Source organism: Coturnix japonica, chromosome 2 (genome assembly GCF_054131305.1).
Source record: "Coturnix japonica strain WE chromosome 2, WE-NBRP24, whole genome shotgun sequence".
NCBI lineage: Eukaryota > Metazoa > Chordata > Aves > Galliformes > Phasianidae > Coturnix > Coturnix japonica.
Genome location: NC_140664.1, coordinates 107,624,662 through 107,646,689, shown reverse-complemented (window position 1 = coordinate 107,646,689; position 22,028 = coordinate 107,624,662). Strand labels below are relative to the sequence as shown.

Here is a 22,028-nt window from a genome sequence, read left to right as displayed (position 1 = left end):
ATTGAGTCTATACCTCAACTTTCAGTACTTTTTAAAGTAAAAAAAGAGAGTCAAACAAAAAATATGAAAATCATCCTTTTTATTTCTATAAACTCTTCTGAAATAATGCATTTCACTTTACCACAGTTTAAATAAATAAGCAGGGAAAAGACCTTGGAATCAGAGCAATGTGAAAGAACCCATCTTTCAAAAAGGAACACAAAGCCATGCTTTATTTCAATATTCTTATGCTGAAATCTGTGTTTGGTTTATGACTGAAAAAAGATTACAGAGCATTAAACATTTGGCTATTGTTTCTGTCTGTAATTGAAAGTTGACTTTTTGTGGTTTTCATTAGTGTCAGAGTGTTCTACACAAACTCCATGAACTGTTCTTTAAGTTTCCTTGCCAACTTCATTGAGAAAATTAAACAAATTATGACAGGTATAGTTATCATAACATATTGTGTTTCTAGGTAAAAAGTTAAAACAAAAAATCCCCACTGAAATACAAAACTCACCTTCCTCTGTTTTGTTCAAGTAACTCTGCAAGGGATCAATGCCTACTTCTTGTTCCTCTGCTTGCAAAGGGTGACTGGTTTCAGATACAGAATGATACATATTGGCAATAATTTCCACTGAAGGATATTTACCTGGAGGAAAAGCAGAAACAAACATTTAGCGTTTCTTTAACTACTTTGCAATAACACAACTCGCTGTTTGAAATTCTTAAAAACCTTTCCTTACTTTCCAGGCGGAAAATCACCATTAGATGTCAAATAGAAGAATAATAGCACTTCCCTTCAAATACTTTATTATTTGAAGTCCTAAAGAATTGCAACTGTACCTCTAAACAATCACATGCAAATAAAATGCATGTACTGTTTTGAAGGACTGTAAGTTGGGGCAGGAGCCTCTCTCCTTCCTTTTCTAGCTATCTCAACTCATCTTTCAGAAAATTGATGCCAGGCCCTGGGGACAATGACGGTCAGAGCAAAGCTGAGGTAACAGCCACCATCACATCCTTCTAAATTCAGAACACCTCATCCTACAAAAAACATTTTTCTTTTAACCATATTTATATTTTAGAAACCTTAGGTCGAATATGAGACAAGAGGCAGAGGGATGCAAACACATACAGAAAAAAAATGAAAAGACATTGACTGGTATGATTATTTCAGTTTAATCAAGATTTCTAATAGCTTTGTAGTAAGGTGTCGTTAAGGAAACATTTGAAGAAACTTAATCAGCTAATTAGTGGATATTTATAAAGAAGTCATTCCCAAAATTAAGAACAAAAGGAGAGAAAGCAGGTCAATGAAAACCCATCAAGTGGGTTATACAAGTTCAGCATCACAGGCTGAATGGAATACAAATCAATAACACAGAAACGACCAAGAACAAAGTTAGAAGCTTACATGAAATACATTTTAAGCTAATATTTGATGCAATGAATAACAGGATGCCAATAAAAAAGGAGAAGCAGATGGTGTTATGGTCAGAGAGGTAAGACAGAGAAATGACCTTTCCAGTGCATTATCACAATGCAGGAATACATTTTTCAAGACAGCATTTTGGTCAGTATATAGCAACTTATTAACAGCTTGAAAGAGATGGAGCTGACCTGCAAGATGGACCTGTGGATGGCACTTGAGTTTTAAGTATCACTTCCTGTAGCTGCTTAGCTTACAGTATTTCTAACTCCAAGAAAATTATATTTAAGAAATATATAAAGAGGTATATTCTTATAGTTTCAGGATTAAAAAATGACTTTAATTATGCTTTTCCTATGGTTCTTATAATGCACTGACCATGTATGTTTAATGTCTTCAGTTTATTAACAATAAATATATGATCATCTCTTGCTACTTTTTAGCTAAAACAGATTATCCAATGCTCCCTGGAAGCTAGGGAAGACAGGAATTCCTGTATTTGCAGTGGTACATATTTACAGCAAATTATTACAATCAAATAATCATGGACTTAGAGAAAATGCACCACAAACAAGACTTTAACAAGTCTTTGGATAATCTCAAAAAACACATTATGAATGCAAGTATACTTCATGTGTTTTTTTCTGTGATTTATTAACCATAATCACAGAAAATACATAAACAATAACTTGGAGAGAAGCATTTAAAAACTTTCTGGTCATTTAAACAATATCTCAGCTTTTGCCTGCAGTCTTATGACAATATATATTACAGGCAGATGTTTATAATTACTTGATATTTTAAATAAATTAATGAAAAACTTGTAAGAATTAAAAGTTAATTAATTATTTAAAGAAAAAATTGTAGAAAAATATGCTAACACTTTTCTCCTGTTAGAAATCTACTTGCTTCTCCTGTTGTCTTAGCTGTATCATCATTGTTGCCTTTCTACTGCACAAGCCTTAAAGGCTCTGTTCTTTTAGAATTTAACTTTTGTTGTTACAGTCCATCACAACATATCCAAATAAGGCACAATGCTACTAGCTTTTCAAATTGAGAATCAGGCTCAAAATCCCCTTATTAGCAGACACCACTTTAATACAAAATGTGCTTCGAACTTAGATTTTCTTATATCAGTACTACAGTAAGAAATTGGTTCCAGTAAGTTTGTTCTCCTTTTTCTTCTTTTCTGTTTCTACCTTCTCTCTCTCTCTCTTTTTAATACTCCCCAAATACCATGCCTTTACAACATGTAAGAGCCATAATTTACTTTACAGACAGTTAAAGCAGTTTTAAAGCTAAAGAGATTTACTTTTGATACTCAAATGGTGATTTAATCAGTTACTTGTGTTTGTTTATGGATACATTTGATTAGTGTTTAAAAAAAATATCACTAACTATTAGCTTTAGTGATAGTCCAAGCAATTTCCTTTATAGTTCCATACTTAAGTTCTTTTCAGCTCTTCTAAGAAAGAACAAAGCAAACTATTAAATAATTACGATTACTCTTGGGATCCTACTCTGAGAAAGATTAATTCTTTACAGGTTTGTGGTTGATTTGTAATGGCCTATAACATATTGCTCATATTAAGTAAGATGTAAGTTAAAAGCATTTTCAATGTGAAACAATAAAAATGTTATTAAAATCCTCTGAAATTCAATTAGCTTACAAGACTTGATACTGACTACCTAGACTCTCAGTCAAAGCTAACAGTGACTCCGTTATCTATTCCTACTAATTTTCTCCAAACATGATGGGCTAAAAAAGACGAAGAGCAGGCACCCTTCCCAGCACTGGGAGTTCTACTACTATTCTTTAATATACATGGAAACATAATTAGGGCTGCATATGAAACATTTATCTTGTTTAGGGGAATGAAAGGAGACATGAACCCACCCAGGAGCCCTAGGCAGATAAGCATTGTGTTTGGCTTCTCTCTCTAAGCCTAAGAGCAGAGACAGCCCTGCAGTACTTCTGGATGCATCTAGCACATGGCCCAGAGCTCAGATGCTGTGAGGTGCCTCCACCAATGGCAGTGCCTCATGTCAACCTCTCACTGACCAGCACACGTTGAATGAACCCAGACTGGTTTTCAACAGTAGAAAATGTGCCTTATTGGTATACCTGTGACCTGTCAGTTTGGGTTCACAACAGAGACAATAAAAAATCTCATGAATCTGGCTTAAAGACACAAATATAGAAATCTGCTGGATATAAAAAGGACTGTGGAAATACTATCTTATAATACTTTCCCACATGGTCTCCTCCACAGTCCATTGCATAGCATAAAATATCTGCCTGCTTCCATTAGGAAGAGCTTTACTAACATTTACATCCACCTTACTAATAACCTCCTTCTGCATAACAGAAATTAACTACCTGTTCTATTAATAATCTATTAGCTTGAATTACAAGACTAAGTCAAACATCTTTGTCAGATTTTCTTCTATCTTAGCTGAAGTGTCAGTGGTGCACTAATCATCTGGACAGGAACTGGGAAAGCATGGCAAAAACATGTATTACATAGAGATAGAAGAATAGCACTATAGCCAGAAGAGTACAAAGCAGAGTCCTCTGTGATTTGATTATAATAAATATTCATGTAATAAAGTAATCATAATGAATGTTTAGTCAGAAGTTGAAATACTCATAACAAAACCAAACTTCATAGAGGTATTTTTGTTTGCTCGTTTGTTTTTTAAATTCCAATTCAAGTTTCCAAACCAGCTTCCTGTACAACGTGAAAACAATCTTAGGAAAACTAACACTGTTGAGAGGATACAATGACTGGCTGGCAGGCTTAGCTGAACTAACAAGATACATTCCTGAGAACTTGTCTCACTTGTATTTTCTGTCTTTCTCTGATCTCCAAACAATTAAGCAAAAAAGTAAAAACTTTAATGCATGAAGAAAGGAAACAAATGAGTGTTCTGTCTCAGAGGAAGAAAGGAGGCACTGCAATATGCTAAGGGTGAAAATCAGTATACAAGGGTATATACCAGTACCCAGCAGTGTTACTGGAATATGACATTTTTGAAAACTAGTGGAGTGTAGCAAAGTATTTAAATAATACTTTGTATTCATTCTATTAGACTGTATCATCTACCTTCTTCAAATTATGTTTGGGCCTTTATTTCATGCCATATAGCAAAGTTTACCACTTTAATTACTTAAATTGATGACAAGTAGAGGAAATACTTGTTTAGCTAAGTGATAAATTAGCTGCCCTATGAAGTCAAATTGATTAAAATGACCCGACTAAAAGCAAGTGTCTGATGTCGTAATGGTCTTGTGCGTGTTTTGTTGAGTTTGACAGCATCATGTTATGAGGGTTCATAATTCTGCCCCTCATTTGCAGCTTATGAAGTAATCAAGCATGTTAGCACACTGAAGTGAGGACAGAATACAAAAAAACATACTACAGTAGATATGAAATGAAATATTAGGAGGATAAGCATGATTGTATATATTTAAAGCAATGAAGTGTAGATGACTTGCAAATAATCCTGAAGCAGTTCCAGACCCCATGTTCTCTTTCAGTAGAAGGTTGAGGAGAGGGTGCTGAGCATGCATGGAGCAGCAGTTCTGCTCTCCCTCATCTGAGCCCACCTCTTACAGAATATACAACCCTTTACTGCCACCACCTCTATTTATATACAGAAGACCTGCTGCCTGGGTTAAAACCAGCTGGGATGAAACCCAGCAGGGATGCTACTCAGTCACTTCCACAGGTTGTTAACACTTTGAGGAAACATGTTTCAGGAGGAACATTGACTAACTCTGAAGAAAAATGCACAACTTGACAAACTTTGACTAGCATAAAGCAAGTTTGTTTTCTTTTATAAAATGTATCAGATTATGTATCATTAAAATAGAATGATGCAAACATAAAAATGGACTGACATGGTAAAGCTGATTAACATTACCATCAGCTGGGATCCGGAACAAAACAAACATGATCACTGCACTGATGGACAGGTTAACAGCCAGAGAGTCTGAAGATCATGAAATGCAATTAATTTTGTCCCATTTAATAACATTTCCTGCATTTTAGCTTCTGCCTGTCTGATCTTTAATACAAAAACAGAGTTACATTGGACTTTAAATAAGTTAATTAAGTATTAAAATCAATCATGTGAAAGTCTTAATATTTAATATTGTTAGATTGTATATCAAAGTGGTTTTATTATTTATTTACTCTGAACCTTTCCAGAATACTTCATGTGGCAACAGGGGGTCTGTATCTCACAAGATAAATGCATTTACAATGCCAAATAAATTATATATAAAAGCATTTGTCTTAATACATGTCATTCAATATTAAATATCACCCATTGGTACCACCCTGAAACCCTAATCCATTTTTACCAACCGCACATTTGTATTATTCAAATGTTGTCTATTAAACAGTTGTCTCAAGAGCCACAGTAAAGGAATACATACCTAAGAACAATTATCATAGGAGCTTTAAAGCACTGTCTACAGATTTAACCCTACAACTTTCATGTCTTAACAGTACTTAAACATGCAAAGTATAAATTCAGCAGTGAATTAAAATGTCACAGATAAGAAACAGTATAAATAGCTGGGGATCATGACAGCGTATTCTCTTGGTAATTCACATGATAGTTAAAAGCTTTTTTTATGCTACGAGTTAAAATATAAAATGCAAAGCAAACCCACAATGCTATCATAAGTAAGTTATATTCTCCTAATTTAGTAGACACGGAATCATCAATGTATTTGCTGCAAGAAGGGAACAAGCTCATGCAGTTGGTAGCTTATGGTTTTCTTGAGGCTATGTGACACTGCAAGATATGCTAGTTTAATTCAGGAAGAAACAGGGTAAATAAAGCAGAGAGGATTGAAAAACTTATGTACTGTTTACCACTGTACTCAATAAACATATCCCCCTACCAGCCTTGTCAACAATGCTCTAACACTACAAACATTTGACATTTACTGCTTTCTCTTCTGCATTGAAAATGATGACAAGCAAAGTACGAAAAGTATCATGTTAAGTTCCCAGTGCTACAGTTCAGCAGGTTTGGTACTATGTACCTCGACAAAGGAAATAAAAAGAGGAGAAGGAGAAGGGGAGGGAGAAGGAGAGGAGAGAGAGGTCGATCTTTTTAGTATAGCTGAAGTCTGTTTACTAACAACAGTAATTTGGGGAATAAACAAGAGGAGCTGATAATCCTTACATGTGATCAAATTTATAACTTAATTGGCATAACAAGTAAGATTTAATGAAATAAATCATTACTAGAATAGTAATAAAGAGCAGAATTATTTGCTTAGAAGGAATATACCAGTCAAATGAGTGAGAGCAGTGCCTTCTAAACAGACATCTATATTTACTTGGAAACCGAGAATACAGAATAAGGTTGAAAATAGCGATAATAAAAGAAGGAAAACTATAATGCTGTAGAAAACATAATGGAAATGGAAACTGGCTGGACAATGTTTTGAATAAGCTGATGAAAGAGAACTTATATTTCACTTGTTTCTACTTTGAGGAAGGAGCTGGAAAAGCAGAAAGGTAGGTCACTGGATTAAAATGAACTGGACTGTAAGCCACAAGTAGAAATGAACTCAGCAAAATGAAAATTTCTAGTAGAAGTGATCTTAGAAGCACAAAGCTTAAGATTCTTAGGAAAGAGGCGAAAAAAAACCAAACCATGGTAATAAGAGGAATAAGATTTCAACAAAGCAAACATTAAAAAAATTATTATTATTATTATTATTATTTTTTTTTTAGGAAAGAAACAATGCCAAGGGAAGACAGAAATTCAGAAAACTTGCCCAACTCTTTAAGAGAGCTCTCTTATATTATATGTAGTCTATTCCAAAACAAAAGAAGGATAGAAGATGGAATTACATGAATTAAACCAAATCATGAGCGACCCAAAGCTTGAGCAGAAAGCACTCAAAGTAAAAAGATCAAATAATACAGGTTGTGCATACAGAAGCACAAACTCATACAGACAAATGAGAAAGAAAATGAATAAGGAACACGAGGAACAAGAACTAAATATTCTTCACTTATCACATAAATATACACATACAGTTTAGTTGGAAGAAGAAAACAATGAAAAGATTTGATCTCTTATTCAAAAGAAAAGGAGACTTATGAAAGATGGAATGGCGGGTGAAGCATTTTATGCTTTACTCTTTGCTAAATGATCCCATTGCAAATAAGATTACTGACATAGCATCATTTAAAATATACATGGACTAGCTGAAAGAAAGATCAGAGACAAGGTAAATTAGCTCTTTTCAAATAATCAGATACAATTCAGCTTAAAGTAATTTCATATAGTAGTTTTGACTAAATGGATACCACTTTCAAAATGTGCAGTTTAACTGACTATTGGTGCCACCTTCCCTCTACAGGCAAAAGTATCTGCATGGAAACAGGTCAGTTGACTGCACTGTGTCAAAGCTATCCTACCAGAAGATTAACCAGAATTTTACTAGGAGTAATGAAGGCCTTGCCCTTAGCACAAAGGAAGTAATTCTGTGAGGAAAAGGCTAAGAATAAGTGGATTACAATGTGAAAGGGAGTCAACAATATCATATAACTTTGAAGAAAAAAAAAAAAAGAAATTGATAAAAATGAGATGTAGCTTTATTTACAGATATATGAAGTAAATCTCCCATCATGTGAAGCTGGTAAGATCTAAGCTGCAGTAGAGTATCCATCTTTATATGGACAGCCTAGGAGGGTTGACATCTGGCTGGTTCGGACAGAGAAGAACAATGAGACTAGTGGGAATCTAGAAAATACTATGGCATGATTGAAAAATCAAAATGTATTTCATTAGTGGAAGAATGACCAAAATAAAGGAAAAGAAATACACAAGATCTTTACATTATCTAACCATGAAGCTACTCCCTCCTCTTAGAGTAATCTAGAAGTGCTGAGAACCCTATTCATATTAAATTAAATCATACGAAATTGGAAACCCATAAAACCAACAATCTGCTTGTTTATTCTATTTTAGTATGCATTTTATTTACCTGGTTACAAAACAATCCAATATAATTGAAATTAAAGCACTGTCCTTCAAAAACAGTTATGATGTTAAAGTAGTTTACTGTTGTTTACAGTATGGAAATGACTGCTTTTAACTATTTAAGAGTTTTACTTTCAGAAACACACAGACACCATGCTACGCTACATACTTTATGTTTTAGTAATACATATGTAACTCAAAGGGCCAAAAAATGTCAAGGCTGAAAGAAATCATCTAAACAGTGAGCTGGAAAAAATGGCAGCTTAGCCTGCAGCCTTACCTGAAATGATAGTAACTAGCTTAGACACTAAAAGTGTATTCAATGAAGTAAGTTTCTAGGATATCACAGCTATAGAGTACTAAGCAATTAATCTAGGATTCAGCCTTTATTCTTTCACTATTTTTAGAAATCTGTTTCCTACAGGGGCTGACAATTTTTATAGAAACACCAGTGTGTTCATGCACGCACAGAGGCATTTACATCGAATATTTCTCTTCTAGATATGCAGATACTAAAGCAGAGTGGCCTCACACTGAGGTACAGAGAGTTAGTGTAAGCTCCACTAGCTAAGGAAAACTGACAAAATTTCACAGCCATTTTCAAAGGAGTAAAAAGAGCCAGAATTTGTTTTGTGTCTTAAAATGAAGTCAGTAATATGAAGAACCATGAGCCATGTTCACGTATACAATTCAGTCTCTGTGATTGAATGCAAATAGGCACAGCTGCAGAGGAAAACTGGGTGGAAGTGGAAAGCCAAGACAAGGTGCTGACATCTAATTCATTTCACACAGCAATCCCTAAGAAAGCAAAACAAAATAAAATACTTGAAAAGCAGATAACCCCTAAGACTTGGAAACACAAGGTACAGATGAACTGCACAAACTGCGCTGGCAGTTGAACGCATGAAAGCACTCTGTACCAAGGTATTACTCCTGCTGTGATTAACATTTCACTTGTTGTTTTAGTATGAATGTACTACTGTGTTCCATGCTACTAAGATGATGACAAGGCACGTTCTTTCTTTTTCAGACAGAGAACTTTGGTGCTGCATTTCTTCTGTTTCTGCTGCTCAGTAACTCACAGTACTAATTCCTGTCAGGGTTAGTAATATTATAAATGGCAGAAAATTACAGTGCCATACCCTTCCTTGATCTCCTAATACAGCATTATCAGTTACAACTCATTTTCCTATCCCCTCCCTCTCTCTTATATTCCATTCAATCTCCTGAGCAGTTGGATGATATGTTCTATGCTTTCCTGTAAATGCACATCAAGCTGTCAAGGGAACAAGTGGTATTGCTGAAGTCTTCAGACACAAAGGAGAAACAGAAGTCTGGATCTATGAAGAAATATTTAATTCTGCAGAATGTTAGAAACGTACCCTACAGTTCACAGAACAAATAAAAACTAATTCATAAATAAAGTCTAAAGGGGACAGTATTAATAAAACCAAGGTGCAAGTTAAACGGTTAAACGGCTTTTTGGATGGGGAGTAAATTTGTTACATCAGAAACAGCTGGCACCATGAAGTTCTATTCTTTTTACAGTAAATCCCAGGGTTACTTTGCCTTAGAAGTGGGTCAAGCACACACCATGCAGTAAGAAGCAGAAGCCTTACTTCACACAACACTCTTTGCCAACACGTGACTATCAGGATGAGACCTTAGATGAGACCACAGGTATTAGGAGGCTAAGGGTTGCCTTGAGAATTGTGTATGCTCTGCCCTGGTGAAGCAGAGCAAAACCACAGACATAATTTTTTAAAGCTTCTTGATTTTTAATAGGTGATACAATAGATTGATGACTCCTAAACATGGTAGTTGAGAGGTCTCTCTAATTCACCACTCGCTATGACACGACGAAATCTCCCTCTGTTGTCTGAATATCATTACTTGTATGTAACAAGCAAAAACAAAATGGAATCCCCAGGAAACTGAGATCAGATTTTCAGAATTGTACTGGAACAACAGCTGTCATTAGACTCTACAGAAAGCTTGCAACACCTTTAAGGCTAAGCTTTTAAGCCAATTTTATTAAAAGAATATAACAGATGTAAACAAGATATGGTTAGATGCCTCCTTGATTAAATTTTTCTCTTTGTTTTTAGAAAGCCTTTGCAGATAGTAGTTCATCTAACAGAAAGAGAAGAAAATTATGGTGTTTTAATAATGTTTAATGTATAAATTATACAAAAATAATAGCCATTAACACTGACCATGCCTCTGGACAAAACAGTTGTTTTCACATAATTTTCAGTTCTTTTGGTTTTGGGTTTGTTTGTTTCATTGTTTGGTCTTCTGACAAGTCTTAATTTCTTTCTCTCCAATGTAAGAAATGTCAATTAACTATATATATATGTATATATATATATATTTATTTTTTTTATTTTTTTTTCCCCCTTCGCATTTATTATGCTACTGCAGACTCTCATACTTAAAACTGGTAACAAGGAACTGGTCACATGCAAAGATTTAGAAAGATGTACTTTTTGCTATGTGGTTGCATTTCTATTGATAGCTTAGATGCAGATGTGAAGTAACAGTGGCCAGGCTATGGATCACTTAGACAATTAAACAGAGTGAAATCAGAATTTTGAACAGGATCCAGAAGGAAATGAAAAGAAACCAAGCATACAGAATACAGGTGTGATTAGTTCTCACCTGACTCTTTTACTTAGTAGAAAGATGGTGCATCCTAAAACAGCTAAAATTAGTGGTAACTTTTGAATACTGGCCTGTCATATAGGTAGATTGCTCTGAAAGGAATTTCCCCTATTTATTTCCATGGACAATACAACTGATACAAAGAGTACAATAATACTATTTGATGACAGAGCAAATTCTCAGGTATATAACATTATTTTTCAACATAGTCACCACCATCAGTCAATTTGTGTAGATGAGCTGTTTGAGACACCCTTTATTTTGTGGTGTGATAGCTACGCATGCTTATATGCAACACAGCTTGTTTTACACGTTGCTGTTGCCACTTCTGAAACACACCATCCACTGCTTCACTGTGCTCATATCCACTGTTTGGTCTCCATAAATGTTCAGCAAGCTTCAATGAATGTCAATGGGTGCCATTTTTTTCCACATGGAGGAATTCAATGACACACCTTAGCTTCATCCACACTCCCATGTCAGCCGCCATTTTGACAGACTGCTCCTCAGCTGCCATCTGTAACATGGCAGCATCATATAATGGAATACTGGTGGGAAGGTTCTGCCTCTATTGCCATACCACCAACATCCACCTCTGACACTGGACCAAAATAATAAAACAGGAGGCATTACTTTCAGAGCAGGCCCCGTATTACTCATCTTTCTTTTTCTCCTAATAAAACAGACAGAAAACGGCAATGGCAGGTGTTCTTAGCTTCCAAAAGGAAACTGAGGAAAAAGCAGACCACCAGATCCTCAAAGGAGAGGTGACAGATGGCCTAGCTGAGTATTAAGTCAAACAAATCCAGCAATTTCATGTTTCCAGGAGGGTTTGAAGCTCCATGATTTCTCAGGAACCACAGAACATCCTGAGTTGGAAGGGACCTACAATGATCATCAAGTCCAGTTCCTGCCTCCACACAAGATCAAACAAAAATCACTCCTCCGTATAGTTGTTCTTTGGAAGTTCTTGTTCTTTGTTGCAAAAGAAAATGGTAAATGCCTTTCAATTTTAGCAGCTACAATTTATAAGTGGAGCACTGGATACAAGAAAACTAGGCAACTTTAACAGTATTTGTTAACTTTTGTCAGAGTTTCATTAGAAATAAGAGCCACAACATAAAATATAACTGAGGTCAAATAATACAGGAAGAGACTACTACTCCCTCACTATGCTACTCCATCTCATCTTTCACTCCCCAAAGAAGTCTGTGTAAGGTTTTCCTTATGCATTCAAATATGTAAACAATACAATATTTTCAACAAAGTTTTCTGAAAAAATGCCATCAGGTCTGCCCACATACAAAGCTACAAAGTTAGCCCTCCAAGAAACAGTGTTACCTTGCATCCTTTAAATTCAAGATTGCCTTTATGTTGGGTAAAGTTTTTAATAACTTTAATAACAGGAGGAATTATTTAGTTTATTTATTTTTTTATTTATTTTAATCCAGCAAGAATGGTTAAGAGAGACATGCAGGAAAAGAATGAAGATTTTGGTTTTGGTTGGTTCCTACTTTTGCCATTGAACACTCATTTTATCAATGGTCTTAAAGACATACTATGAAAGAACTACACTGGTTTTCACCTCCATGTAGTCCCTGTGCAAAGTGACATGGAAATACTTCTAAGATTTTAGGACAGCAATTATTTAACTTACGACCAGTTTTCCTAATTAAAGGCATGCAGTCTGTCATTTCTGTCTCACAACTTACACCCATATGACACTTCTGTACAACTTATAATCAGTTTAATCATTTTGATTCTATTTATATTTAGCTAGTCCCTCATGAAAGAGCCCAGAACTCTAGCCTAACCTAGGTCCTTTGTATGCCATATGTATATGCAATCTATTACATCAATCAAAACAGCTCACAGTTCACACGATATATACACAAATAAATGTACTTTACCTAGAGGTCAGAATAATTTCTGTAAGAGCACAGTATATTTTCTTGTTTTTAGCTACCTCCCACAGCCATGAAATATAAAAAATTAACAAGCTGTAGAACAACAAATTGAACACCATAGATCAAGTTTCTTTAGTGTCATGCAAGGAATGCTATAATTATAATCAAGAATACTCTTCAACTTTTAACTGTTTTTACTCTTTATTCTTTCTATATTGAGGCACTTGGTGGCTTATGCCAGCTTTATTACAAGATATGATTATGAGAAGTAAAGGTGAAAAATATAATAAATTCAGCCACTCTGAGATCACATATGTAGGAACTAAGTTGTCAATTTTGGCTTTCTAAGATAGAAGTAAGAAAAAAGACGTAGACACTATCTCAGCTTTTGCAACTGCATAATATAGTCTGGGGGATCAGCATGACAGTGGATAAATTAGAATTTCACTACCATGAAGTCTGAATTGTTTCTTAACAAGATATGAATCAGTGTTGTTCCGATTTGACAGGACTATGAGACTTTAAAAACTGCACTTTCAATACATTAAGTACAATAGCTAGGAATTTTCAAAAATGCTTTAGAAATGCTCAGAAATAAGGTAGGTTGAAATGTATATATATCACTACATTAGTCTCACAAAGAGAAAGCTGGAACAAAAATGTACTGAAAAAGGCAGGAATACTTGTCTACATAAGGCAGGAAAAAATAAATAGCTGAAAAATCAGTCTTCCACTGTAGCACTTATTTCTGGACAAAAATTGGCTTCCTTTCGTGTATACTGGACAATATTAAACATATGAGCTCTATTATTTAGTCCTATTTCTCAAATTTAACAAAATAAACATTGATCACTGAAATAAAAGGCAAAGGAATATATTATATAAATGACTATTCAATTAAGAGACTGTAATTTCACTGTGGTGAAAATAGTTTGTGAACTTGTTATGAAAGACTATAGACCAAATTCTGGCCTCTTCAAAATTCCCATTGATTTTATTAGGGCAGATAAGTATTCTCAGTGCTCTCATGTAAATGTACAATTCACAAAAAGTTTTCACCTTGAGACTTTGTTTGCTCATCTGATTCAAACACGTAATTATTTTAATTCTGTTTGTTAGGCAATAAGCAGGATTCCTTTTAAGAACTCTTCTGCATTGTAGCACCATGTATATTTCTGGTAAGCAATTTAAATATACTCTGTGTTACCGTGACTTTGGTAATCTATTAGAATTACAGCATGCTTTGGGTTGGAAGGGACCTTAAAGCCCTAATAGTTTCAATCCTCTGCCATGGGCAGGGCTGCCATCCACCAGGGCAGGCTTCCCAGGGCCCATTCAATCTGGCACTGAAATCCGCCAGGGATGGGGCATCCACAGCTTCTCTGGACAGCTGTGCAAGTGGCTCTCTGCCCTCTGAGTAAAGAACTTCTTTCTAATATCTGATCTAAATCTCCTTGATAAAAGAGTTCCTCTACAGCTTTTCTGTAGGCCCAATTTAGGTACTGAACAGTGAGATCTCCCCAGATCATTCTCTTCTCCAGACTGAACAAGCCCTGATCCCTCAGCCTGTCCTCACGGGAGAGGTGCTCCAGCCCCCTGATTACACTTGTGGATAGTTCTGCACTCATCCACCTTACCTTCATCTCTGAAAAATAATGCATTCCAGATGCTGTGTAATAACTTTCTGAAATAAACAAATTAAAATATATAAAAGGCCTTCACAAAGCAACATCGAGGAATGTTAATTTTACAAAAAGGAAATCCATAGCTGTGACATTTCAAACAACCCTAATCTTAATTTTCTTGAGCATACAGATGTATGTGACGTAGAAGGAAGATCTCAGCTCCCTTTACAAGAAAACAGAATTTGAGTTTTATGTCTAAATGTCAGCCTTTACTATTATAAAATTATACAGAGTAAGGAGGAAACAGGGCTGATAGCACATATAAATACGACCATGTATTAGGCTGCATTTAATTACCAGTTCAAACAACAACCTGATCTAACCTTTGACAAGGAAAATAAATGTTCTGAATAATTTAACCAAAGCAAACATTTGCTGTTAAATGCTGGCTAATTATAGTAAGAGATGTACAGAGAGGAGGAAAAAAATCAAAAGAGATGGTAATTTATACGATTCTCCTGCAATTGCTACAGCTATTCCTTGAAACCTTTGAATACTTGCTATACAGGACATCTACTAAGTATGTACTCTGGGAAATATTTGTCTATGCTTAAAAGAAGAAGCACTGGCTTAGAATAACTAACATTGATTTATAAGCATCAAAGAAATGGTCCAAATACATAAAGTAAGGTAACAAAAATTTCAAGAATATCCTCCTTTTGTACTGGTGGCTTTCTGACATGAGATGTCTCAGTTCATAATGACCTGTATTGCACAGTGAGATAAGAAAGGCTAGAATAAGGATTAGGCTGTTCAAGAGTGCAAAATCACAAAGTCTCACAATAGAATAGGGGAATACAGTTTAGTCTTGTCCAGTGCGCTTCTGAAAACAGGAGTAAACTGATTCTTTTACATTCTTCCTTTACATAAATGCCAGGTCAACAGTTAAATGATGTAAATAATGCAGAGAGATTCTTTAAAAATATCTTCCCACAAAACTACGCAATGATTAAATAAGTTCATCACTATTACTTCTTCAGATAGGCTATCTATAACTAGATATCTGTAACTATCTATGTGAAATATGGAGCTTTCAAAGGAAGTTAAAGATCTCAGAAAAATAAATATATATGACAAGGACAAATACTGGAAGCCAGCATGCTTCCTGTATCAGAAGAGCAATAACTATGAAACTGAAACCCCCAGCAAAAAAAGGTGTTCTCTTTCTGCAGCATATATTATTTCCATTTGCAGGCTATTTTTGAAGAATTTAATGGTTTTTGCTATCTTTGGGCTAAGAGTTTCACTTATTAATGCAGTGAAGAATTAGGAGCAGAATCAGCTCTCTCTCTGCTTGTACAATAACTATGGTTCAGAAAAATCAGAAGACCATGAAAATTTCACGGAAAAGCAATGTATGGTAACAAAAGAAGCCTATAAATCCCTAATCTTGAATATATATTAATATTTGAAGGCTTTATACAATCTACAAAGTACAAAGTGAAAGCCATTAAAAATATTAAAACTGACTGTAAGTATGCTCCTCTCTTTTCCCAAAAGTAATTTGTGTGCAGATAAGTTCTGGCCACAAGTTTCCAAGACAAACATATTATCTTTAAGTTACCTTTTATATTTTCATAAATATTTAAACTCTCCCTGAAATTTTAAATATGTTTATAGAGACAAGACTGCTAACACACTTAGTCCTTTATAATGAAAAAATATGAATTAAACTATTTCTTGCACACTGTAAGAGAAACAATTTCTAAAAGAAAAAGACATAACAAATTCACAAAAAAATTACAATAGATTGCTTACTTGAGAATGAGGCAGGTAGGTTGAAGAAGCTGAACTGGATTTTCTAACTTACAGTGTAAACTCAGTTCTGGAAAATTGAGTTTGAAGGTCATTACTATTCTTGCTCCATAGCTCAAGATAAAGTCTTTAAGTAAACAGAGAAGTAAAAGAATTTGACAAGATCCATGCCTGAAACTCTGGTGGAATTCAAGTACAAAACTACTTTTACACAGTATCCATTACTTTTTACCAACAGGACAGTAAAGTGCACTGTTTTTGACTATGCTGATGTGTCCATAAAAACATATTTAACTGTATTTGGACAGAAGAGAGAGAAATCTTAGGTCATTGATGGTAAATGAAATAAATCAACTCTTCCCAGCTATTATCCTGCACCTAAGACTGGAACAGATCTTCTCTAAAGTTGTTATGCTTTTTGTATTCTGCACTTGAAATGTTTTTTAGGTTCAGTAAACTAAAGTAACAGGAGACACGTTTCTCTCAGATGAATTAAAAGACCATCAAGAAATAAAGATGGCTACTCAATTCTACAATATTAACTTCTCCAAGAGCCTTATATTTCATATAAACAATAAAACAAACAAAACTAGCCCAAGTTGTGAGTGCTGGTGTGAAGACCACTTCCTAATGGGGGAGGGTAGGACCCACACTTCCTAAGTATTCTGCACTTTAAGTGCAACATTAAATATCTAGACAAGAAATTAAAGCAATATTTAATAATTAAATAACTTGATCTGACAGTGACATTGAAGGAAACCAGTGTTTATCAGATAAATCATAGGAGTGAATCACCACAATAACCAAAACCCAAAACTGAACAGCTAGCAGAACTTTAGCTAGCAGACTAAAAATAACATCATGATCATAAACTCAAGGAATATTTACTGTTCCTGAATATCATCTTACATAACAATCTGATACAGCAGGTGGTGTACCTTGAAGAGTGATTATAACCACATAATTTACGTACATATGTAGGCATAAACCAGCTAGCATCTTTGCCCAGTTGGCCCACCTGGTGGACAATTTATCTAAGTCCCAAGGGTATCTCCATCCAGACCTCAAAGAAGAGAAATGTGATTATGTTGAAATTAGCCAAGACTTTTTCCTGACTTTGAGTATCAAATTTTATCATTATCACTATCAGTGTTAAAAACTACAATTAGATTCACATTATGGTGTAACACTTCACAGAGAAATCAGAATTAGTAACAAAAGAAAATGTAGAACAAATAAAATAAACATAGTTCACAGCAGGATTATATTATTGTGGTAATTTCCTTTTGAACTAATCCAATATTTCACCCTGGTCAGTCTGCTACTATTACAAACAATTAGTTTTGTCTGTTCTGAAAGTTTAGTGCATATTTTAGTTTTGCAAGTACTTGAAAGGTCTTCCTGAAGTGCTTGGAGATCAAACAGTGGATGTGAGCACAGTTAGGTGGTGGATGGTGAGTGACAACAGTGGGTCATGTCCACCTACAGCAAAAGCTGGCTCTTGTCCAACAGTGGTGAAAATGCATGGCTAATGGTGGTGTCTTAATTGAAAAGTACTTTTTTGTAGGTAAGAATTTGTTCTACTACAGTTTTATAGTGCACTTTTATCTGTTGCAATTTCCTTGGAAATAAATAGGAGGCATTACTTTTGGAGTGACCTACATGTATGATTGGCTTGATTTATATGAGAAATGATAGGCTAGTTCCAACAGAGTTCAGTGATCAGCCACTATTGTTCTCTATATGGTTGGGCTTAATAATCACAGTGTTGCCCTGATAATTTGTAGCTAAAGAATACTGGAGCAAGATGAGAAAATAATTCTCATATTAATAGGAGATTTTTAATTTTATTTTTTTTTTAAATTTTATTTTATTTTTAATTTAAATGCAGACCCACATAACTGCAAGCAGAGTTTTACAATGAACATTTAAGGACACTGACACTGGTTTAAACTAAAATTAATTTATATCACTCAAATCCGGAAAAACATAATTTCAAGCCTTGATCTTATTAGGATACTTAATGTAATCTTATTAGAATGTGAGCTTCTATATATCAAAGTGTTTTATATATTGCAAATATATTTTAAAGAGCTCCAATAAACATTACAGAACAATTCACTACTGATCTCCAAGCCTAGCTTCACAGGGGGCAATTACTGGGTCTGTAATTAACACAGTAGGAGTGGCAATGCCTTCACCCTGGCTAAACTCCTACTGCTCTCTAGAACCAAGTCATATGGCAGCTAGTTAAGTCTCCAGGACTTTCACATCTCTTAGCTGCGCAAGGTTTAGCACAGAGCAGCACATTTTTCCAAAAGGACAAAGTACCTACAGATTCAGCGGAAGCAAATATGGATCATACATGCTTAAAATTTCAGAGAATCAGGCCTGGTGCCATAAACAAGGAAAATGCTGCCAGAAATGTCACTCAGAATCCACGCCTGCCACTCTACAGAGTTTCGTATACGCTTAATGATGGCTAGCAAGTACAGAGAGCAGATCTAGCTAAAGAAAAACAACAGAAAGCCAGGCAGCAGGAAAGCGATGAGCACTGTGCCTGCACTTCTACCCCACTGGCACAGAAAAAGTAAAATGGTGAGGAAACTGGCAAGACTGACGCAAAAAATGTAAATGTTTCTAAGCACTACAGAAGACCTTAAGAGATACAGTTTTTAATCTCATTTGAAACAGTTTCAATACTCCAACATTAAAGTATGCACATATATATTAATGAAGCAGACATGTTAATCCCCCCGATGTCGATGTCTATGAAGCATCTTAGCTCTTACTTCCTTCACCCTCGGTCGTGTGTAAGTAACATGCTGTGGCAACATATGAATAGTTTATAGCTCCAGCAATGAATGAATGAATGAACAGCGACCTAAACTCGAGCAGCAATTAAGGTTTCCATTTCTTTACCCATCAGCTATTGCATATACTCACAGCAAACAAGTGTGTTTTTCTGACATGCACACTTGTCTGTTAATAAGTTAAAGGACTATTCCAGTCCAGAGCCTTTCTGTTTTTCCCCTACACGCTTCGTTTCTTGCTACATGCATTGGAGTTTTCCTCTGATAGAGATGCTGATGACAAGCCAACAAAATGGAGGTGATAGCTGACAGGGATTAAGGTAAAGAATACTGCAGTACTTCGCAGCAGCACGAACTGCCATTGCTTCCTTACATAGACTTTCTCAAAGTGCATTGAGAGGTTTCAGCTAGTGCCTTCCAATTGACTGTAGTATACCACTATACATTCCTTGCAGCACATTCATGAACTACAATGAAGAATTCCAGAAGAATTCCAACATTTCAAAGTGCAATAGGAATGCCATAATTGAGGTTTGGTTTGGTTTGGTTTCCTCCTTTATAGGGGATGATGAGAAAAAAAAAAAAAAAAAAAAAAAGCAACGAGCTGTGATTGTTCCTTTTCATCGGCTCAGTTCAAAACAATTTTACTAATAATGCACTGCACTTCATCAATACAGTATGTGTGCAAATAAGATTATGTTTAAACTCACTCCATTGAAAACAAATTCCAGATGCAGACTCTTATAGGAACCTGCGAGAGCAACCGCTAGCTTTTCAGGGACCAACAGGTACAATTTTGCTTAACAGTAGGTAGGAAAAGCATTTTTCTAACAATAAACAGACAAAACGTTACCTGTCAATGGAAACTACAGAAATCAATTTCTCAAGTCTTTTTTCTCGTTTTAAAAATTGATCTCATTTTCTCTGTTAACTATAATATATCGTTCAAAACTCTCAGCTGCTGTTCATTTACCATGAAATGGTCTCTGCAAAAATACAGGCCAGACCAAAGAAAAGAAACAGATCCTGATAGCTGTTAGTACATTCAATGAGCATTATACTACCACATTTGTCTTGGTAGAAAAAAGAGAAAAACAGAAGGAAAGCTATCTGCTTTTAAGATAAGTAGATTTTTATTTTATTTTATTTTATTTTATTTTATTTTATTTTATTTTATTTTATTTATTTTATTTTTTCTCTCTTCTAGATATAGCAGTGTAATTTTATTCTACTCTTTTTTAATCAAATATTCAATATGGATTATTGGCCAAGGAAGGTAAGAGTCTACTGAAGTGCAAAGTGGATGACGGGTTGCTTTATTCTGGCAGGTAGCATCTTGATGTCTTGATTTTAAAGCCAACATTTGTAGGAAGTATGAATTCAATAACTAATGTTTAACTCTTCACATTCCATGAAATTTGAATGTTAAGTAAATTGACAATCTTAATTATTCAATACTGAGATTAGCTCTACTCCCTCCAGCCTCATTTCTGAATCTATGATGTGTATTAAGTATGCATAAATCTAAAGAAAATACGTTGCTACATATGATGCTTGTTTTCGCTAGTATGGCTTTTCAAACCTCCCAGCATTTTACCCAACAAAAGGGTAAAATGCAAATTATATTTTAAAATGTAGATAACTGAGAAAAAAAAAAATATATGACGCGATTGCAGACAAAAGGCAAGCTGATTAGATTGACTACAGCAGAACAATTTGGAAACTGAAGATTCAGCTGGTCCCTCAGAAGGCCCCGCTGCCACTTTCTCTGCACCACGTGAGGGGATTGTATGTTTGTGAGAAGGAGAGCAAATCTGGCAAAATTGTAGAAAGAAACAGTGAGTTAATCACGAGCCATAATTGGTAGACTCCTTCAACTGTGCATAATGCTGTCTAAGATACACATGGCCATGCTAGAGTTGCTCTGCAGCTCCATTTCCTGGATGTTCCAAAATTTGCTGAAGATTTATGAGGCACTAATGTCACTTCAGACTCCCCTCCTATATTTTTTTTTTCTTTACCTAGGCAGTCGTTCTCCCCCCCCCCCCTTTTTTTTTCCCTTGAAAGATCTATAGCTGGAATTTAAAAATCATGAAACATTATAGAAAAGTCAACACCTCAAATCTTAGCATTCATAACTAATGATGTATTTTCATTCTTCTTCATTTTAGGATTTCCTTGTATGTATTCATAAATCACGTTCCAACCTTGTCAGAGCTGAGAGTTTGAGTGGACAGCAGAGGTGGGCACAGAATTGAAGTAGTTCTTACATAGATAAGCTAATGTAACACTGCATCTATTTTGGACATTAACTGGTAAGCATTGCTGTATTAAAAAAGAGGTTTTTTAAGGGTCATGTGCACTAAGTTCAATATGCATTACATAGCTACTAGCATACTACAGAATATACTTTGTTCATGTGATTAACTGTAATTAATATTATCAGTTCTATTAGGTCCCAGTGAAAACACTTTATTAGTTCTACAATTAAATGATTGAGAAACCATCCAATGCTATATTTGCCTTTTAACAGTTCCAATCAGTAGCAGATCTAGGTGTAATCAACAGCAGCAGGGGGTTTTAGGAAGCAAAACAAAACAAAAACAGTAGGGATCTTTAGTACTTTACAGTAATTGATACAAGAAGATGTTATATATTACTGCATGTTTGCCCAAGATATGGAAAAGCTACATAAAAATTCCCTATTATCTACAATTACTGTTTCAATGTAACAAAAGCAATACAATAGGCTTTTAAGAAATGGAGTAATTGA

At 35.0% G+C, this 22,028-nt stretch overlaps 1 protein-coding gene across 13 annotated transcripts in view; it reads right to left on the bottom strand.

Annotated features, from left to right (window-relative positions):
* TBC1D5 (TBC1 domain family member 5) overlaps positions 1–22,028 on the bottom strand; it is a 283,840-nt gene that overhangs the window by 172,034 nt on the left and 89,778 nt on the right. For all 13 annotated transcript variants that reach the window (XM_085538429.1, XM_085538430.1, XM_015853783.3 and 10 more), the window contains one exon: positions 500–631. In XM_085538429.1, coding sequence (XP_085394555.1) covers positions 500–599 — 100 coding nt within the window. In that variant the 5' untranslated portion in view covers positions 600–631. The remainder of the gene's footprint in view (positions 1–499; positions 632–22,028) is intronic.